Genomic DNA, 23,907 nt, shown 5'->3' on the forward strand with positions numbered 1-23,907 from the left:
CAGTAGCGAGGAGTCAAGTAAAAAGGTGCAAGCGCTCTAGAAAGACATGGAGCGAATAAGGAGAGAATTTAAAGCAATGAGAAGCACGGGTCAAACCGAAGGAGATGTATGGCGCACGGAGTGCAAAGAGGAAGGACATACGAAGGGTACCTGTCCAAAGAAGGCCTTCTGCGAGATTTGCCAAGTGATGGGACACTCGATCAAGGAGTGCCCATACAACATGAAGACACGGAATGCACAAGTGCTATTCACTGAGCAGGCCACAACATCCGCACCAGCGGGTACGGCCCAACAGAACAACACAACAGCATCCTTTGGAGGGTACCGGGACAATAGATGCGGCGGGAGGAATAATAATAATAATAATAACAATAACCGGAGCCGTATCCAGTATGATGCCAAGGGCCGACCTATGATCCAGTGTAGGGCCTGCAGTTAGTGGGGGCACTTCGTCCGAGATTGCACGAAGGAGGCTAACCAACAGCGTCTCTGCCGATGGTGAGGACCGGGGGACTATGAGGATACAAACTGCCCGAAACCCGGAGCCAATCTTTTGAACATTGAACCCACTCAGGCAGAGGTATTGGCGGTTATGAGGGCGCAGTCAAAGATGGCCTCCTACCCAGACCCCCGCATATAATGGAACGAGTACGGGAAGCAAGGGCGGAGATTACGAAGGAGATGACTGCACAAGAGAGAAATAGCGGGGAGGCCACAAGCACATCCTGGACTAATGGGGAAGAAAACATCGCGAGGCAAATCCTGCAAATGGAGGTACCCGTGAGAGTCCAAGACCTCCTCGAAACCATGCCGCACTTAAAAACGGCTATCCTAAATGCTGTGCCCGCACAAAGTCACCAAGCGAAGAAGGCTGAAAGCTCTACGGTCGATCCAATGTTGTTAGTTGTTAACAATGGACGCCACCCAGTTGTGGTAGAAATGGGCATCCTCAGGACCACCCTGATGGAGACCATCGTGGACAGAGGGTCAGGAGTAAATGTGCTCCCAGAGGAGACATGGAAGAAACTGGGGAAGCCCACGTTGTGGCCCCCCACGTTTAATCTATTGGGAGCAGACGAGCATGGGATTAAACCCCTCGGGACAGACATGGCACAACAGGTGATGATCGGCACACAGCCATTCGTGTTGGATTTTGTAGTGATCCCGTTAAAACAGAAAGGGTACAATGCCATCGTTGAACGGGGGTAGCTAATTGCCGCCAAGGCAAAGCATGACTGGAAGAGAAATACACTCTCGTTAGAGAGCATGGGGAGAAAGTACGTGATAGACCTCCGAACGCAGATGGTGAGCCAAGAGTTGGCATCCTCCTCGGAGTTAGAGTCGGATGGAGATCGGTGGGAGGAAGATGAAGGCCGACGACGAATGGAGCCCAACAGCGAAGGGGTTCTAGAATTAGAAGCATGCTTGGGGGATGACGGGGATTCTATGAACAACCTTTTCCATTGGCAAATGGAGGATTATGAATTGTTCACACCCTCATGTAATGTGTTGAGCATCGAAGAACAACCGGAGGTATTCCCCCCAGAGTACGGAGAATACAAGGAGAGGGAGGCCCGTGTGAATGACACTCCGGCACACCAGTTTCCCAAAGACGGACCCATCAGATACGAGGAAGCCAAGTTGAAAGAAACAAATTTAGGAGAGGCGAGCAATCCCAAGAAGATTCTTGTGGGAGATGATTGGAACCTGGTGTTGAAGGCTGCAACATTAAAAATTTTCCTAGAATATAAGGATGTGTTCGCGTGGACCTACAAGGACCTAAAGGGTGTACCCCCGGAGCTATGCGTACACCGCATTACATTGGTACCCGGAGCCCAACTGTAAGGAAGCGACCCTACCGTATGAATAAAAACTATGCCGCACGGGTGAATGAAGAAATTAAACGGATGCTGGAAGTGGGGATAATTTTCAAAGTACAGACAAGTGAATGGGTGTCCCCCATTGTGATCTCACTCAAAAAGGATGGCTACTAGATCCGGATTTGTGTAGACTTTTGGTGTCTGAACGCGGTCACCATCAAGGACCCCTTTCCTATCCCCTTCACCGACAGTATCCTAGAAGAAGTGGCTGGACACGAGATGTATTCCTTCATGGATGGGTTCTCTGGGTACAACCAGATATCCATTGTGGAGGAAGACAAGCTAAAGACAACCTTCGTAGTGGAAGACAGTGTATATGCATACAATCGAATGCCCTTTAGCCTGTGTAATGCACCGGCGACCTTCCAGCGTATCATTTTGCACATCTTCGACAAGATGTCTACAGGGAACTTCAAGGCCTTCCTGGACAATTGGTCCATTTATAGCAGCCAGGACACGCATCTCAAAGCCCTCAGGGAGTGCATGGAGAGATGTCGAAGGGCACGGCTAGCCCTCAATCCAAAAAAATGCAGGTTCATGGTGCCACAAGGAAAGTTACTCGAGCATATTGTGTGCAAGGAGGGACTAAAAACAAACCTTGACAAAATCAAAGTCATAGTAGAGATGGAAGCCCCGACGAACGTCACTGGACTGAAGTCTTTCCTTGGCCATGTGGGGTACTACAGGAGGTTCATCAAGAACTTCGCCGAAGTATCCCACCCCTTGGACAGACTTACACGGAAGGGGGAGCCATATGTCTAGACGAAGCTACAGAGCGACGCATTCGAAGAGTTGAAGACAAGATTGCAGGGAGCCCCCATACTCACCTACCCGAATTGGGACAAGGAATTTCACGTCCATGTGGATGCATCGAATTATGCCATTGGAGCTACACTAGCTCAGGTAGGTGGGCACGGGCTGGATCACTCGATATACTTTGCAAGTAGATTGCTCTCTAAGGCCGAGAAGAACTATAGCACCACAGAGCGCGAAGCCCTTGGCATGGTCTACTCCGTGCAGAAGTTCAGTCACTACCTGTTGGCCACACCATTCACCTTTTATGTAGACCATCAGGCACTTATGTATTTGGTGAACGAGCCCATCATCCAGGGAAGGGTAAGTCGTTGTCTCTTGTTGCTTCAGGAGTTCACATTCACAATCGTGGTGAGACTGGGACAAAGCCATGTCATAGCAGATCAGTTGTTCCAGATCAAGTTAGGGGAACCTCAAGAGGGAGTCAATGATGACTTCCCAGATGCACACCGGTTTCGGATAGCCGTACTTCCCTCGTGGTACAAGAATATTGGGGAGTACCCGTCGTCATCTCAATTTCCGAAGGACATGCCTCCAGGAGAACGAAGGAAACTAGTGTTAAGGAGCAGGACTTTCCAGTTAATTAATGGCCTAATATATAAAATGGGAGCGGACCAAGTACTAAGGTGTTGTGTTATGGAGGAGGAGGTTTCCAGTGTCTTGAGGGAGGCACATGAGGGCCCCGCAGGCGGACATATGGGCCCGGACACGACAACAGGAAAGGTGTTGCTAGCAGGGCTATGGTGGCCCACGGTACACAACGATGCTCGAGAGTGGGTCGTGGGGTGTGACACTTGCCAACGGGTAGACAAACCCTTGAAGCGGGACTTTATGCCCTTAAACCCTTCACACGCACAGGAACTATTCGAACAGTGGGGACTTGACTTCGTAGGGCCTCTCAAGGCCAGCCGTGAATGCCAATGCCGTTACATTGTGGTCACTACAAAATACTTAACTAAATGGGTGGAGGCTAGTGCTCTCCTAGACAACTCTGCAGTAAGTACGGCTAGATTCATTTATGAGCATGGCTAGATTTATCTATGAGCAGATTATTACCAAATACGACATCCCTATTCAATTGACCAGTGACAGAGGAGGACATTTCGTCAACCATGTGGTAAAGTTATTAATGACTGAATTCAAAATTTTTCATTCTCTGTCGAGTCCCTACTACCCTCGGGCGAACAGACAAGCCGAGGCCACAAACAAAATCTTGGTCACGATTATCTACAAGTCTTGTGGAGTTGAAGGGGAGGATTGAGAGGAAAGGTTACTGTCGGTTCTGTGGGCCTACCACCCGGCCTACAAGACCACCACGGGCCACACACCCTTCCAGTTGATGTATGGGCAGGAGGTTGTAGTCCTTGTGGAATTCATGGTACCAAGTTTGCGGATCGCTATTGACAATAAACTCAGGGATATGGAAAGCCTACGAGAGCGATTGCACGCCCTCAATAAACTCGAGGAGCGGAGGATGTTGGCACAATGGGCAATCGAGGTCGTGCATCAGCGAAGGAAGCACTGGCACGATAAGCACCTTCGGAAGATGGGCTTTACCCCGGGTCAATTGGTGTTGAAATATAATGGAAAAAATGAAATAAAACCAGGGAAATTTAAAGTAAAGGCCCCACCCAGCTCGATGGAAACCCCACCTAGCCCGAGGAAGATACCAATAACACTTAAAAAACAAAAAACAAAAAACAAAACAAACAAAAAAAATAAAAAAAAATAAAAATAGAATAAAATTAAGTGGCCATGGTGGAACCACCGTGCGGTGGAACCACCGTCGGGGGGCCACCGCCGGTGACCACCATGTAGTGGTTGTCCACTGCGGATATACTAGCCGCCGAGAAAAGAAATAAAAGTGCCCACGCCCCAGCCAAAGATACAATCGCGAGGGAAAAAGAGATTACGTCCGAGAATAAAAGAGAAAGGTGGCGTAACTACCTCAGGCAGTTGAAGACAGAAAGCGGGAACAAGAGAAATGCATTCAATAGGAAAAAGGTAGTGGAAGACGAATCTGCAGAAGAGCATGGATAAAACGACAAGGGTTTTACCTTCAGGGGTGAGGGTTGCCAGTAACAGCAAAAAGAAGCCACTGACGGGGAAAGCAACAACCAGGGTTACAGCTGACATGGTTATATTCGAGGGAGTTAATGGAGGAGAGTGTAGGAGGTGGTGGCAGCAGAACCCTGACAACCATGAAATAAAAAATTGGTTAAGGAAGGCAGGAGTGCATTGGGTTGTTCAGATGCCGGTTTTTCAGATCAAGAAATTTGAGCCATCGATGCGGACAATGATAGCAACATTCGACTGCACCACCATGAAAAGCACTTTCTAGTACATGAAGCACACAGTCACAATCTCCTTCACGACAACCGACTTCACGAGGGTATTTGGCATACTTGGGAGGAATGGGAAGAAAATAGATATGAAGGCGCAAAAGATGAAGGCAGACCAGAAAGAACATTGGATACGCATGGTCTCCAGAAATCTTACACCTGCAGAATTTGATTCCATAGCCAAGGCCACTAAGGGGAGAGGGATGAAGACATCTTTTGTGGCAAAAGGGCCATGGCGCTGCATCATGGACGTGGTCAAGAGCAGATTGATGGGGTCTAGCCGGGCATTGGACATAGCGCTCCCACAAATCATCCTGATGAACGGGTTGATGAATGGAGTACAATATGATTGGGCATGAGTACTGGCGGACAGAATGTCCGAGTTCATGACATTGCAACATCGCACGTTTTATATGCTGCACTACGCCATCGGGTTATTTATGGAGGCAACACTTTCACAACTTCCAGCAGACAAGTTGGAAATTCGGCCGGAGGGGAACTTGGCACCCGACGAGCCGCCTATTTTATAGTGGAGGCATCTTGACATAGGGTTGTGTTGACGTGTCTAAAATCGTTGAACTTGTGACTTCATTCGGCCAACGCAGAATAGAATGTACTCGCTGAGTATCCTATCCTCTCTTGAGATAAGGAAATCCCTAATGCTGTTTTTTGTTTGATCAATGGGGACGACCTCAAGGTTTTGATTGTCAGGTCTTGACTGCGGGATTACTTAGTGGTCGATGTGATTTGCTGGGAGCACAAGGGGACTTGCGATTTGCAACAAGCTGGTCTGCTGCGATTCTCGAATTACGTAATAAAGAGCAAAAGGAAAGGGTTAGGAGATCTAAAACTAACAACACGGGTATGCGGGTAGACGGATTCAACATAACCAATTCCTGCTTGGCCATAATAGCTCACAACATTGCAGGAACGGTGCAATCTTCAAAGGGACTTGGAAGATTTTCAGACTGGAGACGCACGACTAAGCACCCAATTCTGGCGCAGCTCAGACGGACACTTGCAATTGAATTAAGCACAATTAAAGGCTCAGGTTAACCATACAAAAGGATACACAATCAGTATATCCTCAATGGTATGAGCCTGAATCTATCAAATACCTGCACACCCAAAACAGAAAGATCTATCTAAAATGCTGAGAGAAACCATGCAAACAGGATGAAAACAAGACAATAAACACCAAATCAATGTTTATATATTGATTTCAGCTGCCTATTACAACAATTTCTGCAGCATCTCTATGCTACTGCTTAAAATCTAACCTATTCTAACTCTAAAATCTAACTCTCTCAACAGAGTCTAACTATCCAACAATCTCTAACTATCTAACCCTTTAGAAAAGAAAGGCCTCTGCCTTTTACAGTTTTTACAATTTTGAATCAAAGGCCAGGATGGACTGCATCCAAGGGTCCTGATCTGCCTTCCAGAAACTAGCAGCCTTAACCCATGCCCATTAAATTCTCACTCATCCATTCAACCACAATTTCAACTACCTGCCACTATTTGGCTTCAATTTGAGTCTATCCGGTAGTTGGACATAACTCTCCACAACTGACTTGTTTCCCCTTTCTTTCAAAATATCTGAGTGGGACCTACAAGCAGTTTTACAATGAAACAATTTCAGCTTTTTAGAAATTGAATTCTTGGAATTAAATCTTGTTGTGTGCTTTTTCTCGAGAAGGCATAAACTTGCAGCATTCAGAGTGTTCTTTGGTCTTTGGTCCTGGTGGTGGACTTCATCTTTGTTCAGCGGCACAGTTCCCAATGTTTGGTTGCTCTCGCGCTCCTGCAGCGCGTTCCCACGTCTTTTTTCTTTTCCAGTCTTCAGCGCCTAGCCTTGATTGTGATCCTTCTTCGATTTGCGTTTCAGGTCTTTCTCCTGGTTCTCTAATGACGTCCTGCGACTTGCGAACGATCAATTTCATTTCAATAAATCAATTTGAAAAATTAATTAATCTAATTTAACAAATATTAAAATTTAACGCCTGGAGGGTCATTTGAAAATTTCCCAAGTTTTAACGCTTTTACTCCTTCTGTGAATTTAGTTGTTCCTGGCAATTTCAGGCAAGAGGGGCATTCGAAAAGTTTTAAAAACTTTGACATTTTCACCCCTTAATGGTGAATTTCGGGATTTTGGGCACTTTTGCAAACTTTCACTTTTTAACATTTTGGCTAAAAGGTCCGAATTCGGCCCTTTGGGCACTTTTGCCGACTTTCACTTTTTAACATTTTGGCTAAAAGGTCCGAATTTGGCCATTTGAGGCATTTTTGCCAACTTTTCACTTTTCAGATTTTCACTTAAAGGTCCAAATTCGGCCCTTTGGGCACTTTTGCCAACTTTCACTTTTTAACATTTTGGCTAAAAGGTCCGAATTTGGCCATTTGGGGCATTTTTGCCAACTTTTCACTTTTCAGATTTTCACTTAAAGGTCCAAATTCGGCCCTTTGGGCACTTTTGCCAACTTTCACTTTTTAACATTTTGGCTAAAAGGTCCTAATTTGGCCATTTGGGGCATTTTTGCCAACTTTTCACTTTTCAGATTTTCACTTAAAGGTCCAAATTCGGCCCTTCGGGCACTTTTGCCAACTTTCACTTTTCAGATTTTCACTTAAAGGTCCAAATTCGACCCTTTGGGCACTTTTGCCAACTTTCACTTTTTAACATTTTGGCTAAAAGGTCCGAATTTGGCCATTTGGGGCATTTTTGCCAACTTTTCACTTTTCAGATTTTCACTTAAAGGTCCAAATTCGGCCCTTTGGGCACTTTTGCCAACTTTCACTTTTCAGATTTTCACTTAAAGGTCCAAATTCGGCCCTTTGGGCACTTTTGCCAACTTTCACTTTTTAACATTTTGGCTAAAAGGTCCGAATTTGGCCATTTGGGGCATTTTTGCCAACTTTTCACTTTTCAGATTTTCACTAAAAGGTCCAAATTCGGCCCTTTGGGCACTTTTGCCAACTTTCACTTTTTAACATTTTGGCTAAAAGGTCCGAATTTGGCCATTTGGGGCATTTTTGCCAACTTTTCACTTTTCAGATTTTCACTTAAAGGTCCAAATTCGGCCCTTTGGGCACTTTTGCCAACTTTCACTTTTTAACATTTTGGCTAAAAGGTCCGAATTTGGCCATTTGAGGCATTTTTGCCAACTTTTCACTTTTTCAGATTTTCACTTAAAGGTCCAAATTCGGCCCTTTGGGCACTTTTGCCAACTTTCACTTTTTAACATTTTGGCTAAAAGGTCCGAATTTGGCCATTTGGGGCATTTTTTCCAACTTTTGATTTTTTTTTCCAAAAAGTGCGAGTTTGTCAACCTTGGCACTTTGCATTCTTTATCTCCTTTGTATCCCTTGGCGAAAATCGGCATTTCAACGTCATTGCAGGCCTTAACTCTTTCTTCACATTTAGGCGATTTTGCGAGAATTGGGGAGTTTTAAGTTCGCAATATGGCCCTAGAGGTCGAGTTTGGTTTTAGCGGCACTTGACCCTTCATATCCCCTTCCTCTTTTGCAAGGACAGAAAGGCACAAACTGGGGGGTCCCTGTCCAAGACGGGGATGGGTGTGCAATTCGCACAACACGTTGGTACTCGGGGTGGGGCAGAAACGACAAAGGCAGGAGGTGTCAGAGTTTGAGGATATTGACAGTGGGAGGGATGAGACCTCGGAGGCCTTGAGTGACTCAAAGGGAGATAGCAAGGAGAGCCTAGCAGAGACCGTACGGGCATCCACACCAGTCTTGTTTGCTACACTCATGCTGACAGCCTCAGCACACTTGAGTCCGCCGACGGTGACGGTTGCACCTATCCCTGCCTTTCGCCAACAGAGGCCGCTAGTTCACATGGTGCCGCCAATAGTGGCAGCAGAGGAAGTGAGAGAGGCAATACCATCCGAGGGTGTGGGGGAGTCCGTACCCACTGTAGAGGCGCAGGAATTGGGGAAGGATCAGATAGGTACTATGGGCGAAGAGGAATGTTGGCTGAGGGAGATGGAGATAACACTTATGTCGCCTAGGCCGGTTACTACCATTTCTCCCCCACGAGCGACTTCTGGGAGCAGGGACCCTCGGGCGGACGTAGAGGTGGAGGTGGTTAACATAGACAGCCACGGTTCCCCTGGAGATATGGCACATTCAGCAGAAGTGCAGGGGAGGGAGTTGGCACTTGAACAGAAGGCAGAGGTCCCTACAGAGGTCCACACGGAGAGCAGACACCTAGGCAGGATAGACGTGGAGGCTTACCTCTAGGATGTGGTTGAGGGCAGACATATTTCCAGGAGATGGTGCAGACTTATCTGCAGGACGAGGTACGCAGAGGGCGGGAGGTCATAACATCCCTACAGGCAGAGGCCTCAGATAGCACCGCCCAGGAGTTGGAGCGAATACTCAGGTTTGTACGGGAGGGGGGTCCTCAGGCATTTGCTGCCTGTTTTGAGAGAGGGGGATGGCCAGAGACTGAGACACCGGAGATGCTAAATGCATGAGCAGTGAGGGAGCCAGTAGTGGAGAGTAGGGTTGAGTCTATGGAGAATGGAGGAAGGAAGTTTATCATAGACCTTGGGACACAGTTAATTAGTGAGGAATTGGCATCATCTTCGGAATTAGAGGGTGAAGGAGAAGGCGACATGAGGGACGAAGGACGGGGCTGCATGGAGCCCAACGACGAAGGGATTCTCAAACTAGGAGAGTGCTCCGAGGATGAGACGGGGTCATTGAACGGGGTCTTCCACTGGCAGATGAAGGATTACGAAATGTTCCAGAGCTATAGGCTTGAAGTAGAGGAACCAGAGCAAGTAACAGAGGAGATGTACCTACCGGAATACAAAGAATATTGGAAGGGAGACACCCCTGTGAGTGACACTACCGCACACCAATTCCCAAAGGAAGAACCCATCAAGTATCAAGAGGTAAAATTGAAGGAGACAAACCTCGGCGACGTAGATAATCCCAAGATCATTCGTGTCGGCAACGATTGGAACCCTGTGTGGAAGGCCGCAACCTTCAAAATCTTTAGTCTTCTTCTTCTTATGAATAGGAAGGAGACTGTGGTCCCTGTAGAATTTATGGTTCGAGGTCGTCGGATGGCCATTGAAAATAGACTTGCCATCAACGTGTCCAAATTGAAACCCTACCACGAGAAGTGCCCAAGGGACCCGAGAGGCCGGAAGGACACCCGAGAGTTCGGAGGGGGACCCGAGAGGATGGAAGGGGACCTGAGAGGCCAGGCAAGCGACTCGAGAGGCACGGGACCAAAGCGGGAGACTCTTGGGCGAGGCAAACCGAGAAGGATGAAGGGAGATCCCAGAGGCACGAGACCCGAGCTGAAGACTCTCTGGACAATAAGATTAGGAAATTAAATTAAATTATTTTTTTTTTGGAAAAAATATTTGAAAGTGGTGGTGGGACCACCGTACGGTGGAACCACCACGATGAGACCACCGTACAGTGGACCACCGTCGACGGAGGTCACTGGCGGTGGAATACCATCGTAGGCCTGAAGGAGCACGACTACGGCGGCGACGGTTTAAAAAAGGGTGAAAGGAAAAATACCACGACACGTCAAGGATAAACGGTGGTGATGGCATGTGAAAAGAAAATGGTGCCGACATTCAAACAAGTATGCATTTAATTTATAAAAAAACAAAAAAGAAAACGATGACCAGATTGAAAAATCATTTGATGGAGTCTGGAGCCAGGATGCTGAAAAAATTAGAGTGGAGAAGAAGGTTTTTGGCATCTTAAAATATCACCAGGATGTTAGAAAAATTAGAGGGAGCGCACCTGTGGCGTTGCCCCAGACCCCACGAGGGCGCTGCCCTCGACCCTGCTTGGGACACTGCCCCCAGACCCCCGGTTTATTTTTGAGCTACAATACACTTTTGAGTTGGGCTAAGGGCATCAGAGAAGTCACGGTAAGTGTTGGGGTTGTTCCGTACTGTGAGAAAGAAGCTTGAAGCTAAGCATTGGCGGGGAAGCCATAAGCCGTAGAGGGAGACGGATTTGGAGGTTGCGAACAAACAGAGTTTGAGGGAAGGCATTGCAAGCACGCAAAGTCGTACGACACCAGGGAGTTATTCAGTTCAGTTATCAACCTTTGGGGAGTGTGATGGAGGATTTTAGGCGTCTCCTAGCTTTTGTGCCAGAGGGTTGTGGCCACTTCCAGGCATGAATGGTACGCTTTGAGGAAGTCGGAGTATGTCTCGGTTGGACGTGAGGTTGCCTTGGTGGATGCACAGAGGGCTCAGGAGGAGTTGATCAGCAGGTTGGAGGCAGTAGTAGCGTGAGACTTAGCTCAGCGTACCCAGGAGTTGGATGCCGAGTGGGTAGCGCGGGTGGCTATCGAGGACAAATTGGCTAGGGAGATAGTATCATTTGAGTAGCAGTTGGTGGAGGTTGAGACTAAAAAGCGTGTTTTGCAGACAAGTTTGGTTTAGGCACAGGAGGACTGTGATGTCAAGGGAAAAAAGAACTCCTTGCGGAAGCAATAATGGTGAAATCTGCACTTGAGCATCGAATGGTAGCAGAAAAGGGTTTTCAGGCGAGGACGTAGCAGGTGTATGAGTTCCGGGCTCGGTTGGCGTCAGCAGTTCCTGCATCTTCTTCATCGGCGGTGCAACTTCCTCCTTCAGGGATGCCTTCTCAGCCCTCTTCTTCTTCTGTTCCTTGATTCTGTCTTTGATAGTCATGTATGTCATCCCTATTTTGTTTTGAGTCGTCAGGAGACGACTTCTTTTTTTGGGGGGATGATGTAGTCGGGAATAATCAATTATGTTATAGTGTCGTCATTATGTTGTGTCATCATCGGTAATTGTGTGTTATGGGAGTCAGTTAGTTCACTCGAAGGGCAGTTGGAGGCGACGGTTGGTCGCACCCCCTCGGGTATTATATACTGTATCTTGTTCCCTCGGGAAATCATCATTGTAACTGGGGACTATATGAAGGAAAATATACTTGTTTCTTTGGAGTTATAACACTTATCTTATGCCATACTAGCATCTCTTATTCTGTATTGTGCATTTACTTCTTATGTCTCTGAAATAGTTTCCATAGGCGAAACAACATACAGTCACGTCAGTGTCTTCAGCCAAGCAATCTTATATGATGTCCAATACACGATCACTGATGATAAAGGAAGGATAAGAGATCATTCATAACCGATTAAGGTAGAAGCAGTTAACTAATTGATTAATCATCCCTGATCGATTGTTATTAAGTGGCAGTGATTTGATTAATATTAAAATCTATATTGGTCTAGGGGGAAGATGACTAATAAAAGGATAAATGCCATTTATAATTAATAAAGGTTAATCATCAAAAAGACAGCAATTTTGTTAATAAAGAGGCACAAATTAGATTGGTGATGGTAGCAGTTAAGCACAGCGATTATAACAAACTGATTATTATGAAGAGACAAAGGACATGTCTTTTGGAGGCATCACATCCCTTGCCAGGTATAAAGTAGGCAATCCAACTTTCTCAATAGGCATCGATAGGGTTATAGATTGTTTTCTCATTACAATTGAAGAAACTAAAGGGGAGCAGGTCGAAGGCCCAACATCGTGTGCCTGAAGCGAAGGTCTAGTCACATCAGTTACAGCGCTATATACCCTGCAGAACATCATTCCCAGATCTGAACAATAGTAACTGACTGTGTATATTATATATTTCAAATCAGAAACAACCATTCATATTACCATTGGCAATATCAACCTCTAGTTCATTGAATATTAATATTGTCACAGCAAGTAATTGTGTACTCGGTGCAAATGAGTATCAATATTATATGATTACATTTCCAAATACCTAAGTTATTGTAAGAATTTATAACCAAACTTTAATTATCCCATAATCAATATACTGTTCGATAAGGGACATTACATTATGGTAGGGGTTTTGAGCAAATATTTTAAAAGAAGGATTTTGGCATAAAATTTGGATCCCCTATTCAAGTTTAGCTCATCAAGGATTTGGAATTTGCCAATTGTGTTTCCTATTTGCTTCAAGATAGAAAAGTCCTAGTATTCCTTAGGAAGATTGTACAATCTGACCCAACTTGGGGATTCTTGGATTAAAAAATTGATTGGATTGAAACTTGGGGACCATCTTTGTAGAAAAAGATTTGCATAATCAATGATCCATGGGCCAATTAGCAATTTTTCCCTATCTTCTTCACCAGGGCATTCCAACAAAAAGAAGTCTTTTGGGATAAATTTCAAAGAGTGACCCCACCTTTCTTTTATCCAACCTTACACTTTTTCTCGAGATGGCCAAATGCTATGGAATTTTCTAATTAGGGCACTTTGGGATAGGTTCGTTCTATGCTTCTCCCCAAACCTTCTTGTTGAAGGGAGACTTTGATCTCTAGAGCCAGATCCTAAGTGCTTTGCTCATCCTTTGCCCCTTATTAGAAAAGGTAGCCCGTCAAAAGCGATCATAATTTTGGGTTTGGGGTTCCTACAAATTTGTGAAGTTGTAATTTTGATCTCACCATCATTGATGTGCTGCTCTATTCACACAATTGTTGAGGCATAAATTATCATGAAATTGGTAGTTTCTTGGCCTAGTTGATTCTCCTTTGACTATATCCATATTGTTACTCTGCTATTTGTTTCTACCCCTTTTGGGGGAGATGTTTTTGTGTTTTTTGGTTATTTCTTTGAATGGAATTTTCGAACAAGGTTCCTAATGAAAATGCTGGTAAGGTTTGTGACTGAATTTCTTTTTAGCCAATGATGATTTTCCTGTTCTCTAGAGGTAAGGATTGACCTCCTTTTGTTCTGATTTCTTTGTTTGCTGTTCTTCTTTTTCTAGTGTTTCTGCTTTTAGTTGCTCGCCATTTTTATCAACCTGTAATCTTCCTTTTTCTCAACCTTAGCTTTGTATTACAATTACTATCAAAACAAATCTTGTAACTTTGTGTGTAATAGTTCCATGCTTAATGTTTGTGTATTTCCAATCCAATTTTGTTTCACATATGGTTTTTGATCTCAGCATTTAATTGAGAATCATTTGTGTCTTTTAGTTGTGTCAAATTATTTTCTGTAGTAGATAGATTTATATACAAAATCTTTTGTCTTGAGGTGAAGAGTGTCGTAGCCTTTTTCTCTAGGTGAGTCTAACAACACACTTTTGATTATATTTAGCATGAGTGTGAACCAATATAGAAGCCCACTATAAAGATTGTGAATAGCAAGTACAAATTGTCCATAAAAGTTTAGTTTACTTTACAGGTAGCTTCCCTTTCCGATTTGAATAGCAGTTCTATTGTGTCACATTGAAAGGTGCAAATAAAAAGGCAAACAACCCTCACTAGCACTCCACCTATAGAGTTGCACACTTAATATGAGAAATGGGAGAACATCAAAAGAGAGGGAGGGGAGACATAGATGCGATCAACCCGTCCCATATTTCATCAAAGTGTGAGCATCACGGGAATTAATTATCCCCAAGAGCATGAAAGATCCCAAATGGATCCTTTTGCTGTTGCTGCTATAAATTCTTAATTAAACATACTATATTTTTGTAATTTTCCAGTGATCTTATAGAATAGATAGAAGTTGCAGAAAGGGATTGTTTCTTTTTGGGTTTTGATGTTATAAGTAAAGTAATTGATAAATAGCAACAACTGTGAAATAAAACAGTAAACAATGTTCATATGTAAGAACACTTAAGCAATCCGAATAACCTAGATTTGTATTCAGCAAGAATCCATACATTTATTTGGAGTTGTTCTCAATCTGGATTGATGCCAGATGGAGGAATATTACTGGCAACGAACAAGGAAGACCAAATAAGCCAAATACAACCCTTCAAGCCAACATACAAACAAGGCGTGGTTGCAAAGGAGGCGTGGAAGCTGCTGCAAATCATGTGCCAGCTGAAATAGACCAGCCGCCCTGTTGAAACCCCCAATATGCATGTTGAATCTTCAGGCCAAGAAGATGTGTCTTCTATCTCTGACAATCTCTGTGCAATCCTGGATAAATCCATTGTCAACTCCTGCTGAGGGCTACGTTCCAGCAAGTTCAGACCTGGGGTTTACGTCCCAGGCCAAAATCACTCTTCTAGAGCAATTCCCAAATTCGCGAGTTTCAAAATGATCAAAGATGCTATCAATTAGGTTTTCATCTCCTTATAACTCCTTTCCCTTTGCAAGTTGAACCCTAAAGAATAATAAAGCTTGCGCTTTATAATTAAAGTGACACTTTCCCAATTATGGCGTCAAACTATAGAAAAATATCACTTTATTGCGAACAAATAGCTTCAAGCATCCAAAAAGACTCCGGGAGGTGAGAATCATGTAGCAAAGTTCAAGACCTTTCCAACGAGCTATAACACATAGGCATATCAAACCAGATGAAGCCAAAAACCCCTTATTACTCTGAAATGGCTATATACATAGCCTTATTTTAATTTATTTAATCGCTAACTTAGGAAATATTTAAATGTATTAAAATATTTCCATAGATCCAATAATAGCCCAAAATAACCAACCAAACATGAATCTGACTTCGTCACTTGTCTGTGACTGATGCCGGACAAGATGGGCCAACTTGCAGTCCCATCCCTAAAATCTAGGGATACTCCTAAAAACTAGGAAACACACCCAATCTTCCTGAAACTGAAACCATGGTATGGTCCCGTGGAACCTCAAATATGGAAACTGCCACAACCTCCTAAAAAGTAGTGAATCGCCCTAAAAAGTAGGAACCTCTCTCCAAACACCTGTAACTGCTCAAAAGAATCCTGCTCTACAACTTGGTCCCCCAGGTGGTCATTCAATCAACTGCCAGTTCTCCCTAAAAAATAGGAACTGTCCTCTGAAGGACCAAAATGGCTCACAAAGCCCCTGCAAAGCTCCATGACCCTCAGAATGAGTCCCCTAACCATGTCATTGACCTATGAGAACTAGAATGGTAGGTCAACTCCTGCTCATCTCATGTCACCTAGAAAAGGGGACATTACAATCTTCCCTTCCTGAAGATTGCTTGCCCTCAAGCAATCTGCAACTGCACGCTGAAAACCAATTCACTGGATCCCATATCAATCTGATAAACGTTGCTTCACCCAACCGCTGCGCTACTGTGATATAAACATTTTTATACCCAAAGTGAAACAACTCATCATGGATCCACTGAAGAAATACACCACACATGTCAATACCAGGATCCCAAATCTTTGCACTGTCATATCCATCCATCATGTCAATACTCATTATACTGCTGCTGTGAACCTGAACATTATCTAACCAGCTAAGAACTTCACTCCAATTGAAGCCACAAGTACTACCAACCATCAATGCTGATATGAATCCATCAATGAGCCAATTTCCAACAAGTAAAGTGTGTTGAATACTTTTCCAAGACCTCCAAATAGTTGTTGTAACTTTACCTATATTTCCACAAATTAATGTGCCTTCATTAAAGGTTGCTAAGTAAATGTTTTGTTGAGCCATATAACAAATGAAGTCCCTTACATGCTGATCTTCATAGCCGACTGTCAAATCTAAGAAAACTGAGTCACCAATCAATAAGTACAACGCTGCCTTATCATATGAAAGAGGTGACAAAATGAAAGGTGCATTGGGAACACCTTCTATGCCAGTAAAGGATAACTCATTAGTGGCTGGTCCACTATGAGCCTCATTATCAATTCCATCACCACCATGTAAAAAATAACCAATATCAACTGAAAAATCAGAATTAGATAGCTCGTGTTCCTCCTTACCAATATGGTGATGAGTATCATGAATGTGCTGAAGTTGAAGCTTGGCCTGATGAGCTATCAACTTGGCTTGCTTGGCTCTTGCCAAACATCCTTCATTCATCCTCTGAGATTGCTCTATATCAGCTGTCCCAAAATGCACAAAATCTGATTTATGATGGATTGTATTATTCACATTATCATAACCCATGATTGCACCATGTGTACCTTCAAGTCTAGAATGCAAATCATTATTCTCTTCTTGACCAAAGGCTGCCATATCTTGAGGAAGAGAAGTTATATCACTTTTGTTATGAACTTGGTGGGGTGGCTCGAATGACATGCTAGAGGCTGTTGATTTGCCAAGTTCAACATACACCTCCCCTATCAAGATAGACTCACACAGATCCATCAAACTCTCCTCGGAACCATCACCATTAGGCACATTTTCTGTTTTGTTCCCATCTTCTAAGGTCTGATTTGAAAAATCAGACTCATTATGACATGTATCTTCAATATCAAAAGCATCAGTAACACCCAAACAATGAGTGTTTGCATGAGATGACCCCTCACAACCATCATCCTCATGCACCAAAGCATCGAAATCTTGATTATGCTCAGTAGCAAGACTGCTGTCATAAAAGTCAGGGCTGCTATGGCTTGTTTTCCCCTTGCATCCCTCTTGTTTAACACTCATATATTGCGTGCCAACTGTAGGAACCCCTCCTACAACTTCCTCCTCATGTGCCATGACCTTTTAATGTGTTTGCCACTCCTCTTCTAATCAATTATTCCATTTACCTTCCGATTTCTTTGTCAGTTCAAACAACGAGTTGGTAAGCTGCCTAATCTCCATTACATTCCAATGATTTTGGGATCAAACGGTGTTTTGGTTTCATCTTAAGTCTACTAGATCCTTGAACTTACCCCCTTTTCTCTGCCTCCTTTTTCTTTTGCCTGGTATAGACAGGTGGCTCCAAATTCTGTTTGGCAGCTACTATCACCAACCCTGTACCTGCACCTTGTTCTGCAATGGACGCTACAGATAATTGCTCCAACCGAGTAAGAATCATATTGACTTGTCTTGAGCCAGATTAGTATTTGGCCAATACCAATATCATGTGGATGATTCATTCTCAAGAGCCGGATAAATCTGCTTGCACTTTGTGGTTTTCTCTGGTTATCTTTTATCCATCTTTTTGCCAATTGATGACTCGTCATCCTGAATTGCTAATTTGCTACAACGTTGGGTACATAAACTGACATATACGAATCTTAGCTTATATGTTAGTTTTACCAACATAAAGCCCCAAATGTATAAATTTCTAAACATCTATACTTACATCAATATCTGTATGCAGATTAACATTCCACAAGCACCTAAATTTACAGCAGCAATGGCAAAGCAAAGATACAGTAGATACAACAATGGTTATACAACATTTATAACAGCTATTCTGTGGCATGAAATCTTGATGATAAAGTGATGAAATTTTCTTTTTATATGTCATAAATAGGACCATTAACCTTTTCCTCAAGGGGCTTGTTGGTGTGGTGTACCTTCCATTGATACCCCCAGATTGGGGTGGGTGGCTATAGAGATCGCATTGCTGTTATTATGAGTAGATTTTCTAGTGTGCCTTAGGTTCTTCTTTGGCCACCTTTCTGCCTTGCTATTTCACATCTGATCGCCAGTTTTTAGTCATTCAGCATATTTAGGTCCCCCTCCATCCATTTTGACTCTTGAGCATATAGGACTTTTGTTTTTGGCTGGAACAGTGGGCATTTAGGTGTTTTCACGTTTTCACCCTTGAAACGTTACCCATATGAAGAGGGTTTCTGGGATGTGAATTCTGCATTAGATCGTCAAAATAATCTTTGCATTGTCATAGTTACAGCAGGTCTTACTAATGACTCACTAATTTACCTTAGGAGGGCAAGGGGACTTTACCATAGGACAGCAAAGGGACTTTGCTAAAATAATACTTTTCTCAATACAGGCCTGAACTTAGAAAAGATGAATATGTTGAAGCACATCAGCATCTTAGGCACATACACCTATCTCATATATGAGAACTTATATATACTTCTTAGGTTCACCAATAGCCATCAAACTTTACCACATGTTTGGCCTAGTCAAGGGGGAGATCTCCACACCAATATGTCTTCTATCTGTTCTTTTTCATGTTCTTGATTACTTTATCACAGACCAACCTACATTGGATGTCATTGTTGGGCCTACAAGTGAGTTTTTGTGCCATTTTCCTTTCTAAGTGTATACATTCTCCTGTTTTGTTTTATGTCTATTAGAAATCTGTTGCTACTAGTGCATGTTTATGGAACTTTAACATTCTCCTTCCTAAGATTGATAGAGCTGTTTGAAAGGACAAAAGCAAACAAAGTTTTCTCTGTAATCACCTAGAGATAATATTTTAATTTAAACTGCATAAAGTTCATTTACATGCTTTTTTTGATTGTTCGATTTCTTATCTTTTGCAGGCAAGCATACCCAAACAATATCTTCCATTATTGGGGATGCCTATTGCTCTTTACAGGTACAATACTTTGATATTCAAGTCTTGATCCCTAATTAGTGTGAATATTTCTTTACTTCATTCATCAACCTAAATCTTCAGAGCTTGCTAAAATAAATTGCTGACTGTTTTAATACAGATTGCTTCAGGAAAGCAGCATTTAGTGTGCTAAATTGAGTTGTTTAAGTGCTAAAATGTTAAAGCAACTCAGTGAATATGAGCAAGATTGAACATGTCAGAAAAGTAGAGCATAATAGAGAATTTGGACTAGAGAAAACTCAATTTGGAGGAATAAATCGAAGAAGAGTAAGGTATAAGCTTCCTCAAAACCAGCTCTGGAACTTGTGAAGCACAGGGTTAATAAGGGCCGATACAAACTATACAAATTTGGTTGTCTTTACAAGCCCTCGGGGTATATTTATGCAACAGGAGAGGAAGGATGCGTCAAAGAGAAGCCCAACATTCATTAGAATCCCAAACAATTGGATTCAAATGCTTTAGCTCCCCTTGGTTTTGTGGACTCTACTATTTTATCTATTATGAGTTGGTTTTGGCTATGGATGAAAGTTGAATCTGTCTTGTGAGCCTTTGTTGTACTTTGACTATTTTGGCCCTAGTCAAAATAGGACTTTTTTTAGCTGCAGGTGAAATGCTCACTGATGAGTATCCTTTCTGCTGATACCAACGTCTTGAGATCCCAGAGCTCTCAAATGGTCTTAGAAATGTCTTTGAGTTTGCAAGCCTACAAAAGAACTGATTAGCATTTGTGTTAATTTACACAGCTAAATTTATTTGATCCATTTTGGATCACACACCAATTAGGAGGCTTTTGGTGCCCAAAATCTCAGGATTTCAATAGATGAGAAAATGATTCCTTGATCTTGCCTCTTGGATACCACTCGTCTTTGCCCAGTTTTGCCTTCCCAAACCAAACTGCCATGTACCTTGAAACTGCTACCACAACTCTTCCATTTGCTAGAAGTCTCACATTCAACTATTCCATCACTGCATTTATCCATTGAAAGAAATGAAACAAATTTTTAAGTAATATTTATTAATTGTTTTTCTTGGTGGCATTTACCAAGGAGATCTTTAATTTTTCCTTTGTATGCATTGGTCATGAAGCTTTTCCCTTCTTTAATTGACCTGTATTTGTGAGCCTTTTTCCAGAAAACATTTTTGAGATACATATATGTGTCAAGTACCTTGAAGATAGGACCCATTTTTTTTTTAATAGGTTCCCAAAGGTAACCAATTGAAGTTTAAACTTTTGACCCATTGCATGGTTCACAACACAGTTTGATTCACCTACAACAGATTTGATATCTTCATAAGAATTTTACAATCCTATTAGCTACAGCTGATACAAGATCCAATTTCACTTTCTGGATTCTAATAACAATAATAGGCCCCTTTAGGATAAGAGATCTACATCGTAGATTGGCTTGGTTCCTTGAACAGAACATCACCTGGAGTAGGCTCAAGTAATTTATTCATTATTATTCAGCAACTTACGATTCTTAATTTCATTTTATTTAATTATTAATGTATTCATAATATAAGAATCTTCTCATATTTTATTACCATATTAATTTGATGCTTGACCTGACAAATAATGGTAAGGTGAATAAAGGTTGTGGATGTTTCTAGAAAAAGGTAAGCTGCCTTTATAGCTTCAACTCTAAATGATTAATAACTTAAAACTAATGCATCACTAAAATCAGCCAGGTCTCTAAACCCCAGCACGTATAAACAGAATTATTCTAAGCCATTGTTTTACAAGCGTTTACAAATCTTTAACTGATAGTAGCATCGTATAGCATGTAATAAGTCACTGCCATGATGTACCAACAATCCATTAAGTCTATAATTTATAACTCCTCTTACAGCAATATATTGAAAAGTATACAATTGGAATTAGAACAGTTGACTGCTGAAGATCTCTGTCATATTGATGGTGATGTTCCACAACATCTTAACAAGCAGATGCTATTACCTTTAATGAATAATTCTCCTTAAGGAATGGGTATTGTGTCTTAAAGATCCCAAATATCTAAGCCATGCACATTCATCAATTATAAGAGAGATCAATTTTTCAATATCTATGGATTCAAGAAGAAAGTTAGCACTTGTAGAATGTTGTAATGTCCTCTTTTGCAATAACTAATGAAATTGGGACAATAAACATGCAAAAATCAATTGCAAGAGACTTCTTTCCTCAATCCTCTCTTAACACTAAAAATGATGATCTATGATACCACTTATGAATGTTTATGTTATATAATCGATAGAATATATATGACAATATCACGGCTATCTCTTATATGACAATTGGATATATGCAAGGTGATTAGGTCTATATATAGATAATGCTAAGATTATCTTGGTAATATGTATAATCTGCAAATAATAATATGCGAATTGGATATTAGATGACTGCTGTATCTGATTTGACTTTAGGAATTATGCAAAATTAAGAGATTCCAATCTGCAGATATATAGAGATCTCTGCTCTTCCTGATATATCAATGAGTTATGGAATGGACCTCCTGATGATAGCAATGTTGTTGTATAGTGCTATGTTTGATATCGATCCTTCAACTCATGCAATAGCTTTCCAATTATTGCTTATAGCAGTATTCGCTGTGTATGTTATGTCGATATGATTGTGCAATTATGAATATGCTGCTATGTCTGATGTAGCAATATGAATGTGCAACTAAGAGGGGGTATCGCTTATAGGGATGAGTCGCTGTTTCTGATCTGAATGTATATTCTTGCAACAATAATGGTGCTGTTTCTGATATGAATCTTGATGTATGCAACCTGATATGCCAAAGGCAAATGCTTGATAGAGCCTATCCAATATGGATACAAAGAAGAAATAAATTCAAATCTGATATGATTGGAGAGGGATTGATTCCCATTATATTGCTTGCAAGGTCAATGGGATGCATCTTTTGAATGATTAAGAGATATATCTTTCCCCTTAATCATGGCTCGTCATCAACATAATCAGTTCAGTTTGTTGGATAAATCACATCCTTTGGATAGGAAGGGTCATATCTTTCCTTAACCATATCTCTTTGTGATCGGTGATTATTGCTTAATTGCATCCTTTCTTGAATGCTAGTTATTAACACCATTTATGCTAATTCACTGCTTGTAATGATGAGTATAATCACTGTTTGGATCATAATGTAACCTTTTTTATTGTCAATGCTTTGTTAATTGGAGTTGCTTGATTAAACCATTATTAGGTGAATAACTAACCAATGGACTGGTTAGTTCCCTTCATCGATATTATTTGATGTCCCTCTTCAATCGATACTAAGTGTTGATAATTCTAATGGGCTGGCTAACTGTTATTTACTGGTCGGATCCTCCTTGTCAGGGGTAGGGTCTTCTTTGACAGCATGCATTGTTCTTGGTAACCCTGGTACTGATCGGATTCATGGTCATTGATATCCTTTCCGTTCTTATCACAGCAATAATGAAGAATGTATGTTATAATGTTAAGAAGTGATCTCCTTATATGATTGGTATGATATTGATTCCATGATTGATGAGGTCTCTTCATAAATAGATGCTACCTACTATTGATGCTCATAAATCTGCATTCCTTGATTATGAGAATGACACCTTCAATCTCTTGCCTTCATTACATCCTATCTTCTATGCTCTGCTTGGAGGTTAGATAGGAAAATTGTGAAGTCTTATGGAATAAGACAATTTTCCTCCACATTGTCTTTATGCTACAGCCATTATTGATATCATATACAATTATTTACTTGAACTTCTTGTTATTTCCTAGCTACCATCTAATTGAGGATGTATCAAGGCTGCCACCCTTGATCACATAAGTGTTTTATGGTTTCTTATTAGAAGGTCAAAGATGGGGACATCACAAATGTGATGAGGATAGAGCCATCTATCAAACCTCATTTATATAATCCTATAATGTGTACCTTGTACCGGCGGTTATAGCTTGTTCAGGCTTGTTATGATAGAATGGTTGCTAACCTTTATTGCTCACGATGACCTTCTCTATCAAAAACTTCATTCGCAGGGGCCACTTGTAAGAAGATTTAGGAGTATGTCCGTTTGTCTGCATGATTATCCTCAAGCAACCGACAAGGTTATATTGTATCATATACCCCTTTACACCTTCATATGCTATTTCCCGTGTTCACATACTTTCAATTAAGAGAATAATATTGAAGAAAACCCTTTAGAATTCCTTCCTTAAATGATTGAATCAATGAGGATAATCTTCTTAAACTGAGCAGGCAAAAAAGGGAAAACAGTCCTGCACCCAACCAATAATCCTCAGGATGCCATAAATGTGGCCCTGCTTATGTATTCTGGTGTAGGAATTAGAGGTTTCATAGTTCAACGTGACAATACAACCTCAAAAAAGAGTAATTGTAATATTTCTCTCTGCTTGTATTTTCATTTGAGTACCATTAACTAATAGAATTAAATCACCAACAAGTAAATAACACTTTTTACTAAGTGAAATGAAACTAGTAGTGAGTTGTAAAACTGTTTGTTTGCCCTCTTGGGTAAACGGTTAAATGCAGAAAGTAAATGCACAGAACATAATGGAAATATATTAAATAA

At 41.8% G+C, this 23,907-nt stretch overlaps 1 protein-coding gene across 2 annotated transcripts in view; it reads left to right on the forward strand.

The window, feature by feature from the left end:
• LOC131044912 (2-C-methyl-D-erythritol 4-phosphate cytidylyltransferase, chloroplastic) overlaps positions 1 to 23,907 on the forward strand; it is a 306,767-nt gene that overhangs the window by 69,987 nt on the left and 212,873 nt on the right. For both annotated transcript variants that reach the window (XM_057978402.2, XM_057978395.2), the window contains exon 4: positions 19,250 to 19,305. In XM_057978402.2, the coding sequence (XP_057834385.1) occupies positions 19,250 to 19,305 (56 nt within the window). The remainder of the gene's footprint in view (positions 1 to 19,249; positions 19,306 to 23,907) is intronic.

Source organism: Cryptomeria japonica, chromosome 3 (genome assembly GCF_030272615.1).
Source record: "Cryptomeria japonica chromosome 3, Sugi_1.0, whole genome shotgun sequence".
In the NCBI taxonomy this organism is placed as follows: domain Eukaryota; kingdom Viridiplantae; phylum Streptophyta; class Pinopsida; order Cupressales; family Cupressaceae; genus Cryptomeria; species Cryptomeria japonica.